This window comes from Aspergillus pseudoviridinutans (genome assembly GCF_018340605.1).
Source record: "Aspergillus pseudoviridinutans IFM 55266 DNA, scaffold_2, whole genome shotgun sequence".
Classification (NCBI taxonomy): Eukaryota; Fungi; Ascomycota; class Eurotiomycetes; order Eurotiales; family Aspergillaceae; genus Aspergillus; species Aspergillus pseudoviridinutans.
The window spans coordinates 1,931,187-1,948,395 of record NW_025091282.1 but is presented as its reverse complement, the minus strand read 5'-3'; the positions used below and the strand labels follow the sequence as shown (position 1 = coordinate 1,948,395).

At 49.5% G+C, this 17,209-nt stretch overlaps 6 protein-coding genes across 6 annotated transcripts; 4 read left to right on the top strand and 2 right to left on the bottom strand.

Annotated features, from left to right (window-relative positions):
• Positions 1 to 218: 218 nt before the first annotated feature.
• On the top strand, positions 219 to 2,262 carry Asppvi_002746 (something about silencing 10 family protein; the record flags this gene model as incomplete). Its single annotated transcript, XM_043298727.1, has 2 exons — positions 219 to 405; positions 467 to 2,262. 2 exons carry the CDS (start codon positions 219 to 221, stop codon positions 2,260 to 2,262), a joined length of 1,983 nt encoding a protein of 660 aa, XP_043154662.1.
• Positions 2,263 to 2,554: 292 nt separating this feature from the next.
• Asppvi_002745 (MutS family protein MSH5) lies at positions 2,555 to 5,839 on the bottom strand (the record flags this gene model as incomplete). Its single annotated transcript, XM_043298726.1, has 15 exons — positions 2,555 to 2,659; positions 2,720 to 2,858; positions 2,907 to 2,945; positions 3,018 to 3,219; positions 3,274 to 3,385; positions 3,445 to 3,526; positions 3,573 to 3,607; positions 3,656 to 3,833; positions 3,883 to 3,972; positions 4,019 to 4,115; positions 4,174 to 4,528; positions 4,687 to 4,764; positions 4,821 to 5,220; positions 5,277 to 5,652; positions 5,710 to 5,839. The coding sequence occupies 15 exons, from the start codon at positions 5,837 to 5,839 to the stop codon at positions 2,555 to 2,557; spliced, it is 2,418 nt and encodes an 805-aa protein (XP_043154661.1).
• Positions 5,840 to 6,556: 717 nt separating this feature from the next.
• Positions 6,557 to 8,950, bottom strand: hsp78 (chaperone ATPase HSP78; the record flags this gene model as incomplete). The annotated part of the gene is made up of 1 exon (XM_043298725.1): positions 6,557 to 8,950. The coding sequence occupies one exon, from the start codon at positions 8,948 to 8,950 to the stop codon at positions 6,557 to 6,559; it is 2,394 nt and encodes a 797-aa protein (XP_043154660.1).
• Positions 8,951 to 9,379: 429 nt separating this feature from the next.
• Asppvi_002743 (translation elongation factor 1 subunit beta) lies at positions 9,380 to 10,495 on the top strand (the record flags this gene model as incomplete). The annotated part of the gene is made up of 5 exons (XM_043298724.1): positions 9,380 to 9,419; positions 9,475 to 9,514; positions 9,773 to 10,149; positions 10,209 to 10,417; positions 10,475 to 10,495. The coding sequence occupies 5 exons, from the start codon at positions 9,380 to 9,382 to the stop codon at positions 10,493 to 10,495; spliced, it is 687 nt and encodes a 228-aa protein (XP_043154659.1).
• Positions 10,496 to 12,019: 1,524 nt separating this feature from the next.
• Positions 12,020 to 12,509, top strand: Asppvi_002742 (membrane magnesium transporter family protein; the record flags this gene model as incomplete). Its single annotated transcript, XM_043298723.1, has 3 exons — positions 12,020 to 12,075; positions 12,141 to 12,393; positions 12,447 to 12,509. 3 exons carry the CDS (start codon positions 12,020 to 12,022, stop codon positions 12,507 to 12,509), a joined length of 372 nt encoding a protein of 123 aa, XP_043154658.1.
• A 1,342-nt stretch (positions 12,510 to 13,851) lies between these two features.
• Asppvi_002741 (uncharacterized protein) lies at positions 13,852 to 16,697 on the top strand (the record flags this gene model as incomplete). Its single annotated transcript, XM_043298722.1, has 11 exons — positions 13,852 to 13,965; positions 14,024 to 14,136; positions 14,193 to 14,427; positions 14,483 to 14,657; positions 14,708 to 14,753; positions 14,802 to 14,871; positions 15,019 to 15,185; positions 15,244 to 15,517; positions 15,568 to 15,714; positions 15,764 to 16,009; positions 16,041 to 16,697. The coding sequence occupies 11 exons, from the start codon at positions 13,852 to 13,854 to the stop codon at positions 16,695 to 16,697; spliced, it is 2,244 nt and encodes a 747-aa protein (XP_043154657.1).
• Positions 16,698 to 17,209: the final 512 nt, after the last annotated feature.

The window sequence follows — 17,209 nt, the reverse complement described above, 5'->3', positions numbered from 1 at the left end:
CCGTACTCGCCGATACCAGCTCCTCGACGGGTTCGTACCATCGAACAATGTCCCGCTCGTATCGATCGGTAAATGGACAAATAAAACAAACATACTTGACGTAGTTTAGCGCCGCGACGGCGGTGAGAGGTAAATCCCAAAATTTTATCGCAAGAGTTATCAACTCGATAGAGTCGATCTTGGTCAGAATAAGCCCACGTCGTCAATTTTCCTCGAAAATGGCCAAGAAAAGGAAGGCGGGCGGTCGCCCTGCAAAGCAGAACTCTGCTCAGGAGACTGAGCGCACAAAGTTTGCTTTCGAGGAAAGGTTCGACGATTCCGAGGATGAATTCCAAACGGGCCGCGACCACATTTTGCTGGAAGAAGCCCCGGAGGCAAAGAGACGGAGGAAAATGGCAGAGCAAGGTTTGTCTGACTAGTTGCATCTTACATTCGTCCTGTCTTTTCCTGACTTTGTGTCCTATAGAGGAAGCGCTTCAGCCATCCGACGAGGAGATCATGGGCTACGAGTCTATGGAAGAAGACGACCTAGACGACGAGGAGGATTACGATGAAGATGCTTATGAAGATGAGGATGAGGATTATGATGACATGGAGATGGGTTCATCCAAAGCCAAAAAGTCCCGCCGTGGCGATAGTCCTGGCTCGAATGCTTCAGAAGATGAGGAGGGCATTGCGGCGTGGGGAACGTCCAAGAAGGATCTTTACAACGCCGACCAAATTGAGACCGAAGCTGATGCGCTCGAAGAAGAGGCGGAAGCAAAGCGACTCCAACAGAAGCACCTACAAGCCATGAACGAGGAAGACTTTGGCTTCGACGAAACGGAATGGGTTGAATCTGACAAGAAGGAAGACGCAGAAGATGAGGCTGGTGTGGTAACGGAAGTTCTTCCGCAGGTGGAGATCACGGACGAGATGAGCACAGATGAGAAGCTGAAAATCCTAAAGACGAGATATCCTGAGTTCGAGCCGTTGGCGAAAGACTTTGTCGATCTTCAAGCAAAACATGCCGAACTCGAAAAAGCTGCCAAAGCCGTGAAGGCGCCGGAAGACGAGGAAGAGATGTTGGGACCAGCTCCGGCTCCCGTTATCAAGTTTCGTGCTCTGTCGGCTTACCTAGGAGCGATTAGCATGTACTTCATGCTCTTATCGTCTTCTCAGGACGCATCTGGAAAACCATCTCCTCTGCCGCCTGCTCAACTACGAGCACACCCAGTCATGGGGTCATTAGTCAAGTTCAGAAAGCTCTGGGAGACGGTCAAGGATCTCTCCGTTCCCGAAATCCCCAAGGAGGATGCTACGAAGAAGCAAAAGAGCAAGCAGCACTCAGATGCCCCTCTATCGACAACCAAGGAGCAAGTCCAGAAGACAAAGCAAGAGCAGGAACCGAAAAAGAAGAGGAAGAACGAAAAGAAACTATCTAAAGCCCAGCGCGCAGCCGAGGCAGCACAGGCGGAAGCTGAAGCCCGCAGAGCAGAGAAGCTACGCGAGACGGAAGCGAACCTTGCAGATCTTTCGAAACTCGTCACAGAGCCCGTCAAAAAGCGCAAGAGCCAGAAAACCAAGTCGGCACGGGACGCCGAAGACTCCGACTTTGGTGATGAGGATGCTCTTACCGCCAAGGAGGCCGAAGAAAAAGCCAGGCAGAAACGCTCGCTGCGTTTCTACACCTCCCAGCTTGCACAGAAGGCCAACAAGCGCAGTGCAGCTGGTCGAGACGCTGGTGGTGATGCAGATCTGCCTTATCGCGAGCGGTTGAAGGACCGTCAAGCTCGCTTGAATGCTGAAGCCGAGAAGCGTGGTAAGCAAAGACCAGACAAGATGGAGCAGCTTGGCGGCGACAGTGATGAGGAAGACCATAGACTCGCCAAGCAGATCAGGGGTGGCGGGTCCGGAACCGACGATGACGAGTATTACGATATGGTCGCGGCCCGCACCAAGCAGAAGAAGGACGAAAAGAAGGCTCGCGCAGAGGCTTATGCGGCCGCAGCACGCGAAGGCGGACGTGTGGAGATCCAAGAGGAGATTGGACCAGACGGCAAACGTGCCATCACCTACCAGATCGAGAAGAATAAGGGTCTTGCGCCGAAGCGCAATAAGGATTCCCGCAACCCCCGTGTCAAGAAGAGGAAGAAGTTTGAAGAGAAGAAGAAGAAGCTCGGCAGTATCCGCCAGATTTACAAGGGAGGTGAAGGTCCTGGTGGCTATGGTGGTGAACTTACTGGTATCAAGAAGAACCTGGTCAAGAGTGTCAAGCTATAGATCATCGTTCAATTTTCCGCTTTGGATACATGCACAACGGGCGTTCATTGTGTTCTCTAAAATATGGGTTTGCGTGTACATATATAATCCATCTGATGATATACACCTCTTTCAATCTCTCATGTTCTACTTTCCTCCTGCATCCCCATCCTCTTCACCTTTCCACCTCCCATCAGATGCTCAGTGATGATACTCTGTATCCACAAAGCGAAGTAAGACAATACCGCCTCAAGTAAAACTGAATTGATACCATGAAACTTCAGCGCTATCTCCCCAGGAGATGGACCGTACGTTACTCTTCCGTTATAGCAAAGAGGGACACGAGCATGTCTCTCAGCCCGTCAGCATCGCGAGTGTTCGACAAATCCCAGCCCAGGAAACGCCTCGCTAAAACATCCTAGATTCAGGAAAAATACCATCAGCCTTCCACATCGCCATGGATATGAGATCATCCTACCGCTTCAGCCAGAGTCTCTGTCTCTTCAGCCGACAATGTGGCACAAGCCGCGATCAGGTTTTCGCCGCGAGCAGAGAGAGCTGCGAGTTCATTCGCCCGGTCAACGATCGTTTGACTTATCCCGTTCATTGCTGCGCAGCTGCTCAAATAAGTATCTTTGTATGATCGATATTAGAGAGGCACATACATCGTCCCGAAGCTTTTGTTGCTACGACCTGGACGAAAACTGTGCTCGTCATGAATCAGATATCGTACGTAAAATCTTTGCATTGGCCTCCAGCTTCATTCGGGACCATACTTATAGAGATAGGTGATCTGGTCTTCTACGTGGCGAGCCTCCCCAGAGATGCGAACTTCCATATGTCCAAGCTGGAGCCTAGGCCTTGGCTGTAGGAATCCATTCTCGAATATTTCATGAAAATGCGTTGCCGCGATGACCTTTGGTGCGTCCTCAAGGTTCAGCAAATGCTCGAGTATCCCGCAGGCGAGGCCAATGCCATCTGCGAGTCGTAGTTAAGTTCTAGCAGAGTTCTGGAGATAATGGAGATACAAACCGCTTTCGTTGGTTCCCTTGCCGAATTCATCGATTAGGAGTAAGCTTCTTTCGGTTACCTGCTTCAGGTCAAAGGAAATTTGTTGAAGGTCGTTCATGAATGTACTCTGGATCTGGTGCTAGTCAGCAGCCCGTAACAGCTTATCCTCGTTGCTAGGTCACGAAATCATACCTTTGACACACTCTCTTGGGAGTTCATTCTCACCAGAATCTTGTCAGTTACTCCGATTTCCGCCTTCTCTGCTGGAACGAAGCTGCTACTATCAGTTCGCTGTCACCTAGTATGATTATAGCACATACCTTCCGACTTGCGCCAGATATATGTTGAGAGCAACCTGTCTCTCAGCTGAAGCCTCAGATACATGTTCACTGGAGGTCCATACCTGTTTCATATAGACACTTTTGCCAGAGTAATTGGGACCGGTAAGAATAAGCATACTTGGACCATGGGGGTTCTCCAGCGCCTCCTGTGAGGCTGGACTTCCAGTCTCCCAGCTGCCCCCTACTAAGAATGTATCATTTGGTACGTATGATGGGACTGTCAACTCCTGAAGTATGTGCCTTCGATATGTCAACCATTTAGAATAATACATTACCAGAACGATCTCACCTGCCACCTTTGATTCTGATCATATTCTCCTCCACCATCCTGGGGCGAACCATATTATAGAAACTCGCCGCTTGAGCCATAGCAAGGAGACTGAAAGTATGAGTCTAAATCACCAATATGCGCGTCAATGCATTACCTGTCGAGCTGGCCACACATATCTGACGCTTGCACGAGCACATCCTCATATTGCAGAACCTTCTGCGCAAGATCATAGACAATCTCAATTTCCTTTTCTTGAGAAGCATGAAAGTTAGCTCATCATCGCGGTAAGGGAGATCCTTCGTAGAATACCGCAAATCAGCCCGTATATGTCACCCAAGCTCTGATCCATCTCCCTCATTCTGAAATCCTTAAAGTATGCTCGATTCTCAGTAACAAATATAAGCTCCCAATCATCAGCAATGCCGCTGTAAGCTGCATCACCCCTGTCATTGAGTGGGACTGCAATATTGAACCCGAGCTGGGGAAAGTATATCACGTTCACGTCGATATCGAGGCTTTCGGGGATCGTCGCTGCTATCTCTGTCGCAACTTCTTTCAAGAGATCGTTCAAACCGTCATATGTGTCCTTCATCCGGTCAAGTCCTCGGTCGAGACCTGGTTTCACAACAGTTCTACCTTGGTCTTCTGAGCAATCAATGTCGACCTGGGAAAGGGAATTAGCTGGAGTATCCCCCAGACCCCGAACGGGTTATACAATTTCCTGAATCATCCTTCCTACTCGATACAGTTGACATGCTTCAAATACACGAAGAGCCTGGACTTTCGTTAGTATGTTTGCAGTATTTCCATAGACAGTCGTACCTGAGTACGCAAGCTTAGAGCATCTGCACCGAATGTCTCCTTGAGCGCGTCATGAATATCAATGCCATAGAAGGCGAACTGAGCCATATTAGCCAGGCCCTTACAGAATGCGCGTAAGCGATAGGTTGGCGTACAGCAAGTAGTGTAGCCCAAACTGTCGTCTTGAAGCCGGTGATCTTAGCACTTCCAGTACTGATGCCCTTTCGGAGGTTGACCATCACGGGCCGAAGGTTTTTGATATGCTTCAAGCTCTTCACAATTTTATTCAAAGCATTATAGTTATCCTGCCTCAGGTAGACACTGATGAAGTCGTGCCGCTCGCAGATGACATTCATTTCGACACTCGGGCGAAGGAACAGTTGCCTCAGCCGGTTTCTCCCCTGCGGAGTATGTGCGAAGCGCCGGAACAAGCCATATATGGAGAGGCCTTCTTTCGAGGCTGGTGACTTTCTTCCGGGGCCTTGATTGAGCATACTGGGGTGCGATTCGGACTCCATAATTTGCAGGGCAAGTAAGGTGCTTCTATTGATGAACCTAGAACACTGTCAGAGCGCATCTTGCAATCGGGGACTTGAGTTTCCAGGACTTACATAGTTCCTTTGAGGCTGAACATCTCGACGGAGCGAACTTGATATGATCCAGTGGACCCAAGTGTAGTGATCGAGTCGGTAGTTCTTCGCCTTTGGAGGTATGCGAGGACAGCCCCGGCACAGCCTATGGTGACGGTATTCTCCATATCGATGGAGCTTGCCATGTGCAGAAGCCGTCCCTCCTGAAGTGTAAAACCCAGACTCTCCGCCTCCATTTGCTCCGGGCCAATCAATCCATTATGAGGGACAAAGAACTTCATCCGTTGTTCATGAGCTGACGCAACTTCCAGAGCCGCCAATTTAGCCGTAGCATTGGAATGGCTGAATTCTTGTGACGGGCGTATATCGAGTTGATAAGGCAGGTAAAGATGAGTTCCTACAGAGCCGCCATTCAGCTATATGTAAACGCAAGCATTATCAAGAATTAGCATACCAACGTTTTCTGAGCTTTGTGTTGTATTCAAGTAGTCAACGCGAGCTGAGGTAAGGAGCACAGTGGGCTTCGTCTGTTCGATCACTAGCCTGTTGTCAGTGGTCTCCTCAGGGCCGAATGGGAAGATCATGACCAACAGCTACCAATGGCATCATTACTTGAAGATCGTATGTCTCCTAAAAGGTAGAGTCTTTCTTCCTGAGCTGAGTAGTAAGAGCAACCGACGGTACCAGATTCTCGGACATCAATTGCGACAATGACCTGCTCAAGATCGTCGTCGGATGACCTCTCCAATGAGCTATTACGGAGCCTGTGATCCGTTTTATTGTTTAAATGAAGCGGTCCTAATGCAGAAGTTCTTCGCGAATTGGAGCTGGGATTGTCTGAAATATTCGATCTTTGGCGTAAGGGCAACGATTCGTCCGTACAGCTGTTCCTCGAATTGCGAGAATGTGGTGTAATGTGTGACTGATACGCTGTGCGTCTTCTCTTCGTTTGAGATGACATATTGGACGAGGATTCTCTAAGGCTGCGGACGCTGATGAGATATTATTGATTGAGGGGGCGTTGAACTGCCTCTATTGTTGGCTAGTCTCAAGCCTCAGGCTTCCAGGGTTCATATGGTCTTGATTGCTACAAATTTGAACCACGAGAGATCCCATTCATTAATGCAATTATTTTTTGTTCATGTCACTCATTTAATATACACAAGAGGAGATGCTATTGTACATATCCAGAAAATATAAACTCCATCAAAGCCAAGTGGCGCCAGATCTTGAGCCAGCCAAGAAAAATGCACACAGATGATACACCAACACTGACAAACAAGTAAACTCCGTTAAAGAAATCATGCCTTTTCCTCCTTTGAACCGTCTGCTGCGACTTCAAGCGCGGTCTTGTCCGCGTTGAACGAGATGACGGCAGTTTGTCCCGAGGTCAATTCACCACGAATGATCTTATCAGCGAGCCTATTACCAATCTCCTTGGCTATCAAGCGATTAAGAGGCCGAGCACCATACTTGGGATCATAGCCCTTCTCGCAAAGCCAATCTTTGATCTCGTTGTTGACTTGCAGGACAATGCGGCGGTCATCAAGCCTTGACTGGAGTTCCTTGATTCGGATATCAACGATATCCCGCAACGCCTCTCGTGAAAGTCTCTTGAAGATGATGAACTCATCGATACGGTTGAGGAACTCCGGAGGATAGGCACCCTGCACGACTTCCATAACCGCTTGTTTGATGTCAGGGGAGAGTTCGGCATCGCCGTAGTCCTTGAAGGAATGCAATGGGTTCGTGCCAACAAGGATGTCGGCACCGAGGTTCGAAGTCAAGACTATGAGGGTATTCCTGAAATCGACTTTGTGGCCTTGGGAATCCGTTAGGAAGCCTTCGTCTAGAACCTGCAGCAGCAAGGCGGAGATGTCGCGATGAGCCTTTTCAAACTCGTCAAACAAGAGGACTGCGTACGGTTTCCGTCTCACAGCCTCCGTGAGCTGTCCGGCATCATCGTAACCGACGTATCCGGCAGGTGACCCGATAAGACGGCTGATTGTGTGTTTCTCCTGGAATTCGCTCATATCGAATCTCAAGACGGCAGTCTCAGTCGAGAACAAAAACTCCGCCATCCTCTTGCACAGTTCTGTCTTTCCAACACCAGTAGGACCCAAGAACATGAACGACGCCAGCGGACGATTCTGACCACTCAGACCCGCTCTCTGCATCCGTACGGCGTTTGCAACGGCGGTGAGAGCTTCGTCCTGCCCACGAACCGACTGTCTAAGCGTATCCTCCATGTGGATGAGCTTCTCCACCTCTCCAGCCATAAGCTTGTTGACAGGAATGCCGGTTGTCCGAGACACGACGTTTGCGATATCATCCGGAGTCACAGAGTCGTGAATCAACGTCGTCCCTCCCGCGGCCGCCTCTTCGCCCTCTTTGGGCAGTTTCGCCTCAAGGCTTGGAATTTTTGAATATCTCAACTCTCCAGCTTTCGCAAAATTACCCTCCCTCTGTGCTTGGTCGAGCTCGAACCGAGCACGTTCAAGCTCTTCCTTAGTGCGCTTGAGGGACTCAATCTCTGCCTTCTCCTTCTCCCAAACCTCGGTGAGTTTCGCAGATTCTTCTTGTTTGGCCTTCAAGTCCTCCTGCAGCTTTTCGCGTCGCTCACGACTACTGATGTCAGTCTCCTTGCGGAGAGATTCAAGCTCGATCTGAATAGTAGTAATTTGGCGATCTAATTCTCTGATCACATCGGGCTTCGACTCTTGCTGGAGTCGCAGAGCCGAGGCTGCCTCGTCAACAAGATCGATAGCCTTGTCGGGAAGGAACCGGTCAGTGATGTAGCGGTTGCTGTACGTTGCTGCGGCGACTAGGGCTGCGTCGGTAATCCGCACACCGTGGTGTACTTCGTACTTGTTCTTGATACCACGCAAGATGGAAATCGTAGCGGCGACTGACGGCTCGCCAACTTGGATGGGTTGGAACCGTCGTGCCAGAGCGACATCTTTCTCGATCAATCTGTACTCGTTCAGAGTGGTGGCACCACAGCACTGCAGATCACCTCTGGACAGTGCTGGCTTGAGAAGGTTACTAGCATCGATGCTGCCCTCAGCCTTGCCTAGCCCAAGCAAGGTATGAAGTTCATCGATGAAGAGAATCACGCCACCTTGCGCGTCTTCAACTTCCTTGAGAACAGACTTCAGACGTTCTTCAAAGTCACCCCGGAACTTTGCACCAGCAATAAGCGAGCCAAGATCAAGGGCAATAACACGCTTGTCCTTGATACTTTCTGGAACATCCCCCTGCACAATTCGTTGAGCCAATCCTTCCAGAATCGCAGTTTTGCCAGTACCAGCCGCTCCGATGAGGACGGGATTGTTCTTCGTTCTCCTCGACAATACTTGGATAGTGCGGTGGATTTCCGAATCTCTTCCAATAACTGGGTCGAGTTTCCCTTTCTTGGCCTTCTCCGTGAGATCGACACCGAATTGTTCCAATGCCGACTTCTCTGGCTCGCCGCCCAAATTCATTCGATGTGTACCACCGGGGGGATGCGGTCGTCCATTAGCATAGTGGCGAATTGAAGATATTGACTGCAGGGCGGCAGTGAGGGAAGCTCTAGGCAGGAGAGACTGTGTTTGTGGGAGACAGCGTAATGTCTGGGAAGGACGGAATATACGGTTTGGTGATAGAGCGGGCGTTCGAAGAAGCCGGGCTCGAGCGAGCTGCCTCGACGCCATGGCGGTTTTGGTGGTAGTACGAGCAGCTGAATTCGATTTTCGATCGTAGGTTTCAGTAAGGTACAAGATAAAAATTAAACGCCAGATGTATAAGTCTGTGACTTCCTATATACCCCCAGTACCCGACGGTCCCAATGGAAGGTGATCCATTGGAAGCATCCTGATGCTTCTCGAAAGCTCCACCTTTCTGAGCGCTGTGAGTGGCGGAAGCTCTCCAGCAGAATTGACCAAGCTCCGTCAGCTCCAAGATCACGTGTTGCCCCATCGAGGGGCTTTTTTCGCACCTAACCCGCTTTTGCCCAGGACCCTCCTTGGGAGAAAAAAACTTCTTCTACTGGACACCTCACCCCTCTCCTATTTATTGCTTCTTCTTTCCCCTCTTCATTTCTAACCACACACATATTTTTCAATTCTCTATATCATATCACAATGGGTTTCACCGACTTCGTCTCTGAGGCTGGCCTCACCCGTATGTCTTCTTTTTATTCTTTTGCCTCTGGTCAGTAGCTAATGGTGCCCCTCAGTTGCCAACAACTACCTGGCTAGCAGGAGCTACATCGTTGGGTAAGACTCACAATTTTTGGTCTTTCTTCATCAAATTGTATTCCCCCCGCGCACAAGCTTCACCTCGATTGCATGATGAAAAGAAATTGGTCCGTGTTTAGGAGGCGGATTAAGACCCCGCTGGATGACTACACAACAATTGCGAGAAATCGCGTTTCTGATTACGAGGAAAAATCTGCGTGCTGCTCTGGAGACGAATACAGCTTGTGCTCAAAGAAGCAATACCTAGGTTCGGTTTGGCTAACATGACACAAATAGCAATGCTCCTTCCCAGGCCGATGTTGTGACCTTCAAGGCCTTCTCTGGCGCCCCTGACGCTGAGAAGTACCCTCACGTTGCTCGCTGGTACAAGCACATTGCTTCTTTCGAGCCTGAGTTCTCCAGCCTTCCTGGTGATGCCTCTAAGGCCTACACTGCCTATGGCCCCGAGACCACCGAGCTGCCCACCAACCCCAAGGACAAGCCCGCTGCTGAGGAGGACGACGACATGGACCTCTTCGGCAGTGATGAGGAAGAGGAGGACCCTGAGGTTGTTGCCGCTCGTGAGGCTCGCCTTGCTGAGTACAAGAAGAAGAAGGAGGGCAAGGCCAAGCCTGCTGCCAAGTCCATTGTGACTCTTGAGGTTAAGCCTTGGGGTATGTTTGACTGCTCGTAGTCTCCTATTTCTGACGCGAAACTAATTGCTCTTGTTTAGATGACGAGACCAACCTCGATGAGCTCCTCGAGAATGTCAAGGCCATTGAGATGGACGGTCTTGTCTGGGGTGCCTACAAGTGGGTTCCTGTTGGTTTCGGTATCAAGAAGCTCCAGATCAACCTTGTCGTTGAGGACGAGAAGGTTTCTCTGGACGAGCTTCAGCAGCAGATTGAGGAGGATGAGGACCACGTCCAGTCCACCGATGTCGTAAGTTTCGACCTTTGATCTGACGCCGAGACAACAGATGCTGACATTACCTCACAGGCCGCTATGCAGAAGCTGTAAATGAAATGCCCGTTATGAAGACCAACGGTGTGATGATGGAATATTTATGCGACTTGTAGTGTCATGAAACAACTAGAAGTCGACTGGAGCAGTCTCCAGTCGTTTTGATGAAAATCAAACCCAATGCACAAAATACCCACATTCAATTCTTCTCGTTCTCATTGTAGTGTAGAACTTGCCAGTAAACTTGATATAGAGGAAAATGATTACGACCCGATTCGAGACAAGTGGTAGTTATTACTTGTCGGATCTTAGCCTGCCCTGTTGGACTACAGCTGGCCCTCCACTTCAGGTAGACACACGGCCAGGAAGTCTTCCAATTTGGACTTTCATACGCGCCATACTACTGCCTTTCGTACACCTAGGTGGTATAGGCTCAAGCTGCCTATTTAGAAAGTAATCTATTACAACTGGCTTCTTATCTAAGTATGAAAACACCAAAACCACGAAATCGCAAACTCCCTCTTAACGCCGCTGTACAATCCTGGAATCATTGGTATCATCTTCATACGCCAAATATGCGGGAACTGCGCTGCTGTAACGAGAAACAGACGTTTCACCCACAAATATCACATTCTTTCAGTCCTCAAAGGTTCAATCTTTGTGGGCAGCGCAAATAGCAACCGGTCCTACTTCACATCATTAGCAAGCCCTGGTTGAGTTTTTGTTTGGTTGCTCTGAGCTATTTTGCTTCAGGATGTGTAAATTAGAAGAATAAGAGATACCAGCTTCAAACATTGGAATTTCAGAAGATTTCTCTTGCCCATTTGAATCTTCCCTAACTGGTTCAAGGACACCTTCCTCAGTAGATTCATCAGTGATTTTTTTCGGGCGGCCTGAACGTTTGCCATCTTCCACATATTCCGGCAGAATACGTAGATCAACCGCAGGATTGTAGCCTCGCTCCCTAGCTTTTTTAACCCAGTATTGGATGGTTTGACGAGATAGACCGAGGCTTGCTTCAACCACCTTGATATCAACACCAATGGTTATCATAGTTAAAGCTTGGACCCGTATGGTTATTGGATGAGGCATCTTAGGCTTAGATTGCATTTAGGCGGTCTCAACGCAGGAGGTAGGCAGGCAGGGAGATATGGTGAATTGAATGGGAAAGTTGCATCGAACGCCGCTTATATCGAGGGATCAAAAGGGGCTCTAAATTGCTTTTTCTTAGAAATAATGATAGATCGAGTCACTAGAGGCTACGGCGTGTTGTTTTGATACTACTACTATGTATGGGTGTCTTGCCAAGCTTAGGTGCTGGCGGCCAGCACACCATATTTTGTAGGTACCTAAGTGCATATCATGGTCCTCCGGTCACCCGTACAAACTAGTGCACAATTGGTCGATAACATCGTAGCTCAGTACCTTACATGGAAGCTGTCTAATCCACCGAGAACTGCAATTCTACGCAGGCACTAGCTGCATTCCATCTTTCCAAACGGATTCTTGGATTGCATTGATTGACCGCCGTCCTATCCATAAATCAGACCTCGTCGGGAGAAACCCGCCAAACCGGCCGCCATGGGCTTCATATCGCGAATAATCACACTCTTTGGGCTGGTTCTGCTCGCACATGCGTATGCCACATCTCTTGACCCGCGAACGACTCCAGAAGACTAACAAACTGAATTTAAATCTGCAGAGGCTACTCCGCCCACGAACACACAGTCCTATACAGTAACGTGCGCCTTTCCTCAGCCTCCACCGCGCTTCCCCATGATATCGTCATTGAGGCCTTGGTGTCACTCGTCATCGTCTCCGCGGGCCTCGTATTAGGCACAGAGAAACTCAAGCCGATTAGCTGGAGCGAATGGGCTGGGGAGATTGAGAGGGAAGGCGGCGCCAGGAATCCTTATCTGCGGCTGGAGGAGCGATACAGTTTCTGGGATATCAGGGTGAGTTGACTTTCCTTTTCATGTCAGTTTGACCTGGGCTGATGCAGTACTAGACGAAGAGKAAGGAATTCGCTGAATGGGTTCGGGGGAATGATGCCTTGGAGGAAGCGAAATGAGGAGAATCAATATCTTGAGATGAGGTATATTGATGGTACATTGATACATAGCCTCGATTATAATGGATGAGGACATCTTCCTGCAGCATTATAGATTCTTTCTGTGCTGTTCTTATCATTTTCGAATGCATTCGACGATCATGTCCTGACAATTCCCGGTGTATGCTTCAGAACGCATTTCGAGAAGTGGTCATGCCCTACGGCTTTGACGATAGCCTAGGATGCTACGAAAACCATCTCAATGACGAGACGAAGTGAACTACAGGTCATTATACACGAAAGAACACTCCACAGTATGCTTCGGTCTATGCAGTAGGCGGACACTTCGCTTATGGGGCCATCAATCAGGGGCCGATGCACCACTCATTTGGCTGGTAGGCCGAAGAAGTGGACCGTGATAGTGAGCGAGTGGTGAGCCAGATCCATCTAAACTATACTCCGCATAGCCACGTGTTTGCGGCAAGCTGCTAGCAAAGGGGACTTGGTTCCAACATGGGTCGCTTCGAGAGTTGGGTTAAGGGTCATAAACACAACATTTCGACGAGTTTTCCTTTCCGATGGTAATGTTTTCGTACGGAAGACCGTAGCCAGGCACCCGTCTCATCAGAATCGGAAGATCCATGGAAGCATAACGCCATTCATTTGTAATATGTTGGAGAGGAAAGCTATATCAAATCACCCAGAGACGGAGATTGGTAGCCACGGACGGTACTGCAACTGAAGAATGGGAGGATGATTCGTCCATTATTTCAACTTGCTGCTGAGTTAATGCAAACCCCGAATAATGGGGAAAGAGCTTTGGAGGCCTTATCAGGAACAGAATCTGCCCGTCATTTTGATGTTCAAAAGCATGAGGCACTGCCGGGATCAAGAAGATATGCGGATGAAATCTGTGTGGAGGAGACAATTGCCTCATACAATTAGCCTCCGCGTGGATCTTGCAGGTGTGCGCATGGCATTGGCGCTCTTGCTTGCTGAAATAGCCTTATCTCTATCAATTGAAGTAGCCGATGTCAGGATAATTTTACCGCAAAACTTTGTCATTGAGCTCTGTATGGTAGGGTGGGAATACGCGGGATTATCGCATCCAATATCCACCACTATCCAGAACTCTCACTGCTGCCACTCTCATTTCACCTGGCCGAGCATATCCGAACCCTATTTCTGTTTATGACGAGAATGGCAAAGCTAGCATACTGGTTCGGACTTTTGCTTCCAGACGATAGTCGAAAATCAAGTATGTTGGACGTTCCAGGGGTCGTAAAAGGTAGCCCACTTCCCCTGCCGAGGACGAGCTCTCTTTCCATTTCTGACTGATACGCAGAAAAAGCATCCAGCTGCCATGGAAAACGCAGACACATCGAGCGACGACACTGACGCTGCCTTCCCAGCTTCGTCTGGAGGAGGCGTGTTCCCGTCCCAGCCAGCACATTACGAAAACCCTCTGCAGCGCAAGGTCTCGAAGATCGGGGATGTTGAACTAGCGTCATGTTGAACTAGCGTCTGTCACCGAGGCAGGAGATTATGACGAGAGGGACTTTCACAAGAAACAGGTGAGTGATGGTGTAAATGTGTTCTTGCAGGATACTGATGGCCCGCAGGTGTTCAGCGGATGGACACTAGCTTGGTTTGTAACCTGTCTTATACCTCTAATGGATAATGTTGAACGCTGATAATGATCAGGCTGTCATACCAATCCCTCGGAGTTATCTATGGAGATATTGGGACCAGCCCGCTCTATGTCTACTCGTCCACATTCAGTAGTGAACCGAGTCGTGAAGATGTCCTCGGGGCGGTTTCCTTGATTATCTGGTCTCTCACTATTATGGTCACGGTCAAATATGTTTGCATTGTGTTGAACGCAGACGACGAGGGCGAGGGTGGTACATTCGCCTTATACTCCCTGATCTCCCGCTACGTATGTTGTGGTTTCCTGATCGACGACTGAAGTTCTGTGCTCATTCGAAAAATAGGCCAATCTAGTTCGCCGCGATCCTCGTCATCATAATATGGTTCGCATGCAAAGATATGCTACGGATGACTTACAAAAGCCGAACTTGGTGGCTCGCAATGTTATAGAGCGGAGTACGTTCATCAAGTGGACGTTCAAGGTGGTCGGGGTCTTTGATGTCTCACTGCTGCTGGCAGGTAAGGTATCCTCGTTGAACGCCGTTGAGTTTGTCCTGATTCGATTTCAGATGGTGTTTTGACACCGGCTCAGTCAATTCTCGGGGCCATTCAAGGGTGCGTCTCATATTGCTAGAAGAATGACCTGTTCATTGATTTATCTAGTATTACCGTCGTCAATCCCAACCTCTCTTCCTCGACAGTGGTTGGCGTTTCTTGTGCCATCCTCGTCGTCGTATTCTTAATCCAACCCTTTGGTACGAGTAAAATAGCAAACACCTTCGCACCGATAGTGATTGTTTGGCTGTTATTCAACCTGAGTTTCGGAATATACGTACATTCAACGATATTAGCCTAACTGGCTATCACTAACCTATTCTAGAACCTTGCCATGTACGATGCACCTGTCCTGAAAGGCTTCTCGCCCTACTTTGCCGGAGCTTTCTTGGTGCGAAACGGGCGTGCTGGCTGGCTGCAGCTTGGTGGCATCTTGCTTGCCTTTACGGGTGTTGAAACATTGTTCGCGGATCGCGGTGCTTTTAGCAAGCGGTATTGTCTTTGGTCTTTGCATAAGTTGCGAAGAACCTGATGCTGATTCTTCGCTTAGGGCTGTGCAGATTTCCTGGCTCTGTTTTGTATACCCGTGCCTCATGATTTCGGCCTGTGCTCGAGTCCCTGTACCGAACCCTTGCATGCGATTGTATGATGCTAATGGCCATGACCAGTATGTTGGACAAGGCGCTCATATCAGCCGTGTCCCCAGTGCATACGCCAATCCGTTCTTTCTCACTGTTCCGCCAGGCATGCTGTACCCGAGTCTTGTGGTCGCCGTCCTTGCCTGCATTGTCGCCAGTCAGGCTGTCATCACCGGTTCATTCCAGGTATGACTGTTAGGCCCCTTGTCTCCGACTAATTCTAACCAATGCTGTAGCTTCTGTCGCAAATCATGAAGCTTTCTTACTTCCCCCAAGTCAAAATCTATCACGTCTTAAAGATATTCCATGGCCAGGTCTACATCCCCATCGCCAATTGGCTCATGATGATCGGCACGATCGTCGTGACTGCTGTGTACAACAACGTAAGCCCCCTGATATCTTTATTGATGCGACCGACTCATGATGCTTTAGACAACTGCCTTGGGAGAAGCGTACGGTGCTTGCGTCATTCTCGTGTCCTTCCTCACTACCTGCATGGTGACAGTAGTTGCGCTCATCGTGTGGAGACTGCCCATCTACCTTGTTCTGCCGGTCTTCATCGTCTTCGCCCTGTGGGATGGCATGTTCCTCTCCGCCGCGTTGAGCAAAGTTCCGCACGGTGCTTGGTTCACCCTAATACTTGCAGTCGCCTTGACCCTCAATCTTCGTGCTGTGGCGGTACGGCAAAGACGAACAATGGACTGTCGAGGAATCTGACAATGTGCCACTGTCCCGGACGACGCTCTTGCGCGACAACCAGCTCATTCTCCATCCGGACCTAGGCGGCTCCACCATCACCCCCATCAGCGGGCTCGGTATCTTCTTCGATAAATCTGGCAATTCTGCCACCACCCCAGCGGTCTTCCTCCATTTCATCCAAAAGTTTGGCGCCTCGCCGGAGGTGTCCGCGTTCTTTCACTTACGGCCCTTGTCCGTTCCGACCGTCGCGCCTAGCGAGAGGTACACGGTCATGCGCTGCCACACATATGGCACTAAGGGAGGAAAGCAACCTCTCCCGAACTGCTTCAGGCTTATTGTTCGCCACGGCTACACGGACGAGGTCATCACCCCGGACCTGGGAATCATGGTGCTGGATCAGACCCGAGAATTTCTGGCTCGAGAAACCGGGTCTGTCAATTCGGCAGACGCGCACAAGGAGACTGRCCCTCTTCATCGTGCGTGGAAGTCGCAGGTTATCTATATAGTGGGCAAGGAGCAGCTTCGTATTGCAAGGGAGACCAATTTCTTTCGTCGGATGGTACTGATGGCATTCCTCTGGATGCGAGACGCGAGCAGGACCAAGATCCAGCATCTGAATGTCCGGGCTGATCGGGTGGTGGAGGTTGGATTTGTCAAAGAGATGTGAGAGCATGTCCTCTACTGGGGACGGGGTGCTCTTATCTCCTGACAGCCATTATTTTCTTTTTCTTCGGTGTTCCCGTTATGGGAAAGCCCAAGGCTAGTGCTTGATACCATATCAATGTCAACGTCGGTATAAAGCCAGAGCTTATAGTGTCGCCCGCAGAATTGCCACGCTGTGGATAAAGTCTGGGCGACTCTTCAAATTTCAATACAAGTCTCTGCGATATGTTCCTCTAGTGCTATACGGTGAGGTAGTATGAGGGTTTATCTCKATTCGTGCTGTCTTATTGCCTAGGTATGGTCCATATATGCGGATCTTAGTGGAGGTGCCATGATTTTGAACTCCTCATCTATCACTGCATGAAGTAAATATTAGTCTAAACCTTGATATTTTAAATTCCATTACAAGGACGTTTGCGGGGGCCAGGTGCTCACAGTGCTCTGCATGATGGTATTTGCGTGCATTATCTTAACATCTGCTGGCTCACCAAGGGAGTCCGCGTACGTGTTGCCTCT